Source organism: Drosophila serrata, unplaced genomic scaffold (genome assembly GCF_035046125.1).
Source record: "Drosophila serrata isolate PLE 108 unplaced genomic scaffold, ASM3504612v1 contig_382, whole genome shotgun sequence".
In the NCBI taxonomy this organism is placed as follows: domain Eukaryota; kingdom Metazoa; phylum Arthropoda; class Insecta; order Diptera; family Drosophilidae; genus Drosophila; species Drosophila serrata.
The window spans coordinates 10,150,514-10,156,613 of record NW_028257280.1 but is presented as its reverse complement, the minus strand read 5'-3'; the positions used below and the strand labels follow the sequence as shown (position 1 = coordinate 10,156,613).

The 6,100-nt window shown below is 43.9% G+C and overlaps 3 protein-coding genes across 3 annotated transcripts; 2 read left to right on the top strand and 1 right to left on the bottom strand.

Annotated features, from left to right (window-relative positions):
• Window positions 1–577: 577 nt before the first annotated feature.
• LOC110190441 (interleukin enhancer-binding factor 2 homolog) lies at window positions 578–2,164 on the top strand. Its single transcript, XM_020960933.2, has 3 exons — window positions 578–891; window positions 947–1,075; window positions 1,132–2,164. Exons 1-3 carry the CDS (start codon window positions 727–729, stop codon window positions 2,029–2,031), a joined length of 1,194 nt encoding a protein of 397 aa, XP_020816592.2. The 5' UTR covers window positions 578–726; the 3' UTR covers window positions 2,032–2,164.
• NANS (N-acetylneuraminic acid synthase) lies at window positions 2,065–3,828 on the bottom strand. The gene is made up of 2 exons (XM_020960946.2): window positions 3,253–3,828; window positions 2,065–2,896 (listed from the first exon to the last, which is right to left on the bottom strand). The coding sequence occupies exons 1-2, from the start codon at window positions 3,586–3,588 to the stop codon at window positions 2,117–2,119; spliced, it is 1,116 nt and encodes a 371-aa protein (XP_020816605.2). The 5' UTR covers window positions 3,589–3,828; the 3' UTR covers window positions 2,065–2,116.
• A 74-nt stretch (window positions 3,829–3,902) lies between these two features.
• Pp1-87B (Protein phosphatase 1 at 87B) lies at window positions 3,903–6,099 on the top strand. The gene is made up of 2 exons (XM_020961707.2): window positions 3,903–5,149; window positions 5,237–6,099. The coding sequence occupies exon 1, from the start codon at window positions 4,086–4,088 to the stop codon at window positions 4,992–4,994; it is 909 nt and encodes a 302-aa protein (XP_020817366.1). The 5' UTR covers window positions 3,903–4,085; the 3' UTR covers window positions 4,995–5,149; window positions 5,237–6,099.
• Window position 6,100: the final 1 nt, after the last annotated feature.

Sequence of the window (6,100 nt, the reverse complement as noted above, 5' to 3'; positions counted from 1 at the left end):
TTGACCATTTGTGCAAATTATGCAGCAAGTATTTTGATGGTGCAACAGCCGTGCGGATAAAGCTTCATCGCACGAAATTCACCAAATCATTAAAAATTTATTGCAAGTGTCATTTTTGTGAGGAGACTCCAAATTCAGACTTCTTCTTGAGGAGTCAAAGGACATTAGCGTCACAAAACCGGTGGGTATTTATTTTAATATTTATAATAATTATTAATTTTTTAGACAGATTGGTACCAAAATGTTAAACGATCGTGTAATAGTACTCAACATGAATTGGACGACTTTTCTTTAAATTGCTTTGAAAAGTTCTTAATAAAAGTACAAATTTGTCGGGAATTGTTATACTTTGCCTGAGGTTTTTTAATGAATTAAAATTTGCATATAGTTCTTATATGAATACTCCACTCAGGTTTCATTAGTCAATTTTTAAGTTTCTGCTGTTGGCCGCAAGTGTTTTAGCCTTTAAAATTTAGAATACCCTTGCAGCGTTTAACAACTTTTATTGATTTGTTTGATTATATCGTGCGATATATATCCTCATTTTTAGTGTGATGGTAACGCTACTTTTTTTAGTATTTTTTCTTGTATATTTTAGAAGTTTTGATTGGCGAAACCACGGTATGTTTTACCGGTCTTGTCGCAGCCACACTTGTTTTCACCTCCCGAAAAAGTATAACGCTTCGGCGTCGAGAAAAATAAATTAAAATTCATTCTCACAGAAATATGGTTCGCGGAGCTCTCCGAGGTGGACGCCCCATGCGTGGGGGCATTCGTCCGCCATTCAAGAAGACCTTTGTGCCGCGCCATCCGTTCGATTTGACCCTGGCAGAGGTGTGTTTTCCAAAAGTTCCTCTCGCCGGCGCTGTGGATGATTCTGCTCTGACTGCGGTAAATCAATAAACGCACATGGGCGGAGGAATGGAATAATTATCTTTATTCTCAGGCACTTCTGAAGCGCAACCAGGACCTGAGCCCCAATCCCAGCGAGCAGACGGCCATTGGAAACCTGGTTACCAAAGTGCAGGCTGTACTGGACAATCTAGTGGTCGCCCCCGGAGATCTGACAACTTGTGTAAGTGATCTGGAATCCCAGTAGAAACACAAGTCTTTAGTTACCGTAACCAACAGCAACTGGAGGAGGTACGCCAAGTGGGCTCCTTCAAAAAGGGAACTATTCTTACCGGCAACAATGTGGCCGACGTGGTGGTAATTCTCAAGACGCTGCCGACCAAGGAGGCGGTAGACGCCTTGGCCAAGAAGGTGGAGACTGACCTTAAGGCCAGCATGAAGACCGAGGTACTAACCAAGGGAGACCAGCATACTATCCAGACCCACGAGCGCGGCTTCGACATCGCCAACGTTCACGCCAAGGTGCGCATCCTGATTGCCACCTTACCACAGAACTTGCGTAAACTGGAGCCAGAGATTCACATGGACCACAAACTGATGCAGAGCCATCTGGCCGCCATCCGTCATACGCGTTGGTTCGAGGAGAACGCTCACCACTCTTCGATCAAGGTACTTATTCGAATTCTCAAAGATCTCACTCGGCGCTTCGACGCCTTCGCTCCGCTGTCGGCCTGGATGCTGGATTTGATTGCTCATTTGGCCATTATGAACAACCCGTCGCGTCAGGCACTGCCCATCAATCTAGCCTTCCGTCGCGTCTTCCAGTTGCTCTCCGCCGGCCTCTTTCTGCCTGGCTCTGCCGGTATCACCGACCCGACCGAACCGGGTCACATCAGAGTACACACTGCCATGACTCTGGAGCAGCAAGATGTGTGCTGCTACACGGCCCAGACCCTGCTTCGTGTGCTAGCCCATGGCGGGTACAAGCACATCCTGGGTATGGAGGGCAACACCAGTATTGTGCGCGAAATGTCCGTCTGGAACGGCGTGTGCGTCTCACCGCTCTCGGCTGTCTACGAGAAGCCCACAGATAAGAAGGAGGGTGACATTGAAGAGGACATCGAGATGATCGAGAACGAGAACGAGGACGATGGAGGCAGTGACGAAGGCGCCGAGTAATTACTCCACTTTCCCATTCATATTCGATAGAAATTTATATAGCACCTACTCATGTATGCATGTATTTTACAAAGCAACCCATTGACTAATGAATTAGCATGCTCCCAGTTATGGGTTCATCCTCACAAACAGAGACCGTAACTTTTTTTCCAAGTATCTCAAAGAAAGCCTCGGCTGTGAGGCCACTCGGCTCGCTGACTTTGATGGCCAAGTCGCCCATCTGCAGGCAGTGGCCTTTGTTAAGATTACGGGTTGTCACAATGGATTTACCCAACTTATTCCTGCAAGGCATCTCGCACAGCAAAATGTTTTTATCATGGACATCTCGGAGAGCTTCTTCCAGCTCATTACCGCCATTTAAGGTTCTTACAATATCACTTGGACAGAGTGCCTTCCCCAGTTTAAAGTTATAAATTGCACTTGATAAGGCTCGCAATTCCTCAGGCTCTAAAGAGCAGCGGTGGTCAGAGCCCTTTTGGTTCTTGTCCAGTGTAAAATGGCGCTCCACTATGCGGGCGCCCAACAAAACTGCTGCTTGGCTAATGGATATTCCCAGTTCATGGCCAGAGTAACCAATAACCACGTTCGGAAAGCGGCGCATAAGCAAGGAAATAGTCTGCAAGTAGCAATCTTTCGGCAAAGTTGGGTAAGACGAGACGCAATGCATAAGAGCGAAGTTTTTTTTCCCAGCCTCCTCCATTATCTGCACAATCCGTTCAACTGTCGCCATAGTCTGCATTCCTGTGGAGACCACCAGGGGCACTTCTAAACCAGCTGCCTTTTTTAGAAGCGGAAAGTTGTTTGCATCTCCAGATCCAATTTTGATGAAGGGAACTTTCAACTCCAATAGGAAGTCCAAGGAAGACTAGTGCAAAGTAAAGAAAAATGTTATTAATTTTAATATTCATTATTCTTAATCGAGATTAATATTTAAATTAAAATAAGGGGAACTATCTTTGAAAAGCCTATGTTTATATACCCTTGCAGTTTGCCATTCAATGACAGGATCGAATCTAAATGGATCATAGCTCAGTTAAAAATATTCGCCTTTTTTTAACCCTAAAACTTATAAAATTTTTAAAAAATTGGTACAATTTTTTTCTCGGCCGTAGATGGCAAGATTTATAGAGTCGGAAATGACTCAGCGGGCTTCTGACTAAAATTATAAGATCCTCCAAGAGTATACAAAAATTAAGACTTTTCATTCCTTAATTGTTATACCTCATCCATTGCGGAAGCAGTAAAGTCTACATTAAGCTTGTAACTGTAAGCTTGTAATTCCAGATACTGATCCTTGGAGAACTCTAGATACTCCTTGTGTTCTCCGTAGGTTTTTCCCCACGCATGATCACTGACATATTTACGTTCCAGAGCGGATCTGGTAAATTTTGCTGGCAAATCCGATTTTTGAAACTTTACGCAGTGGCAGCCAGCATTCTTGGCTTCAGAAATCATTTTCTTGGCCGTTGCCACGGATCCTTGATGGTTCTGGCCAATTTCCGCTATAATATAGATGGCGTCAGCTTTGGATCCATTCAAAATGTTGTTTAAAAGCATCTTCAATTAATTCGACTTAATTCAAATGCGCTCAATTTAACAGTCAATTGAAATTGGAATGGGCGTGGGCGGGAGACAGTGTGACCGGATATACTACACGAGCTAAGAAGAAATATACAAAGTTATATACTCTGAGCGACGAATTGGGGCACTAATTAAATAATTATATATTATTTATTAAAGTTTAAATATTTGCTTTTTGGCAAGCGCAACGTAGGATAAACCAGCGATTTTCGGTAACGCTATTTACTTTCTAGTATTTTTATAGCGCTTATGAAAAGTCTTTCTCTTTCTCTCACCCACTGCCATATCGATGCATCGCCATTTTTAAATTATCGATAGTATCGATTTTCGTTTTTGCAGCTCTGCGGTAGTGAGTGGTCGATCCAGGTCTACATAAAAAAATATAAAAACGTAAAATTAACGCTAATAGTTACGTGGGCAGTCATTTTTAAGGAAATAAACTCTCAATAGCAGAGCAGCAGCAAGGCGGAAACATGGGTGACGTCATGAATATAGACAGCATAATATCCCGACTGCTGGAGGTGCGTGGGGCACGGCCAGGCAAGAATGTACAGCTCTCGGAGAACGAGATCCGAGGTCTCTGCCTGAAGTCGCGCGAGATCTTCCTCTCGCAGCCCATCCTGCTGGAACTGGAGGCGCCGCTGAAGATCTGCGGCGACATTCACGGCCAGTACTATGATTTGCTGCGTCTCTTCGAGTACGGCGGCTTTCCACCGGAATCAAACTACCTGTTCCTGGGCGATTACGTTGACCGCGGCAAGCAGTCGTTGGAGACCATTTGTTTGCTGCTCGCCTACAAAATCAAATACTCGGAGAACTTCTTCCTGCTGCGCGGCAACCATGAATGCGCCAGCATTAACCGCATCTACGGCTTCTACGACGAGTGCAAGCGCCGCTACAGCATCAAGCTATGGAAGACGTTCACCGACTGCTTTAACTGCCTTCCGGTGGCGGCCATTGTTGACGAAAAGATCTTCTGCTGCCACGGCGGCCTGAGTCCCGATCTGACCTCGATGGAGCAGATCCGTCGGATCATGCGGCCCACCGACGTTCCCGATCAGGGCCTGCTGTGCGATCTACTCTGGTCCGATCCGGACAAGGACACTATGGGCTGGGGCGAAAACGATCGTGGCGTCAGCTTCACCTTCGGCGCCGAGGTGGTGGCTAAGTTCTTGCAGAAGAACGAGTTCGATCTCATCTGTCGCGCTCACCAGGTGGTCGAGGACGGCTACGAGTTTTTCGCAAAGCGCCAATTGGTTACGCTCTTCTCGGCGCCCAACTATTGCGGCGAGTTCGACAACGCCGGCGCCATGATGTCTGTGGACGACACGCTGATGTGCTCGTTCCAGATCCTGAAGCCGGCAGATAAACGTAAAAAGTAATATCACACAGCAGCCCAACAACAAACAAAAGTCTTTTTCTATATAACAAAAAAACAAAACAACAAACAAAACCAACCGACACCCAAGAAACAAATCCGAAACATACAACCAGAAATAAATAATATGCTTGAAACACATCAGATCATGGATGAAACGTAAGTGCACAGTCAACAAAAGAACCAACTTCCTAGTGAATTACTCACCGCAACCTTATCTCTCTTTCTGGTCACTTTTATCGACAGCCGGGGCGAGTCAAAATCTACACCAATAGAAACAGAAACCCTATCCCAATACCTTACCACCCTGGATAAGATGATGCATGGAGGACCCCATCTTGGACCCATAGCGGAGGAAAAATGTTTTAACCCATTGAGATTTAATTACAACTTCACATTAACAAATACCATGATTAAAAGCAAACATATTTATTTTTAATAACCGCTCCAGCCCCCGCATATCTTCAATATCTATCGACCAACCCATTCGCACACACTCACATACACACACACACCTACCTGCTGCTATATACGTTTTGTCCAAATTTTAAACACTAGGTAAACAGGTCAGCCTATAGAATCGGATTAGACCGCAGTCTCGGTCATAAAGCATATAGAAACGGGGGCCCTTTCGCGCTCTTAGGCCTTAGGAAGAGTATATGAAACAAAAACAAATAACAAAAAAGAAAAATTTAAAGAAAAGGGAAAACATTAAACAAAGGAGGAGATATAAGGAACGCTTGCCAAGAAGTGAGGAATGTAAACACTGTGTTTTGACCTTGAATTTAAAAGAGAAATCGATCAGTTTTTGTTCGTCCACTTTAGTCCAAAAGAAAAAAAAAACAAATACATGACCCGCGTACATGTCCATGAAAATGGTTAGATTGCACCCGAATTTCCATTACTCCCCCACCCGTGAAAAAATACAAATTTAGCTTTTCCGTTCGTCATACCCCTGTATCATTTATAAGATGTGTTTTTTAAAAATTAACTATTATTAATATGTATTATCAATAATCCTTTGTATTAATAAACAAAAGATATAAAACGTGTATGAATTATGAAGCTGATTTCAATAAATATTTGAAAGATCCATAATAAATATAAAAC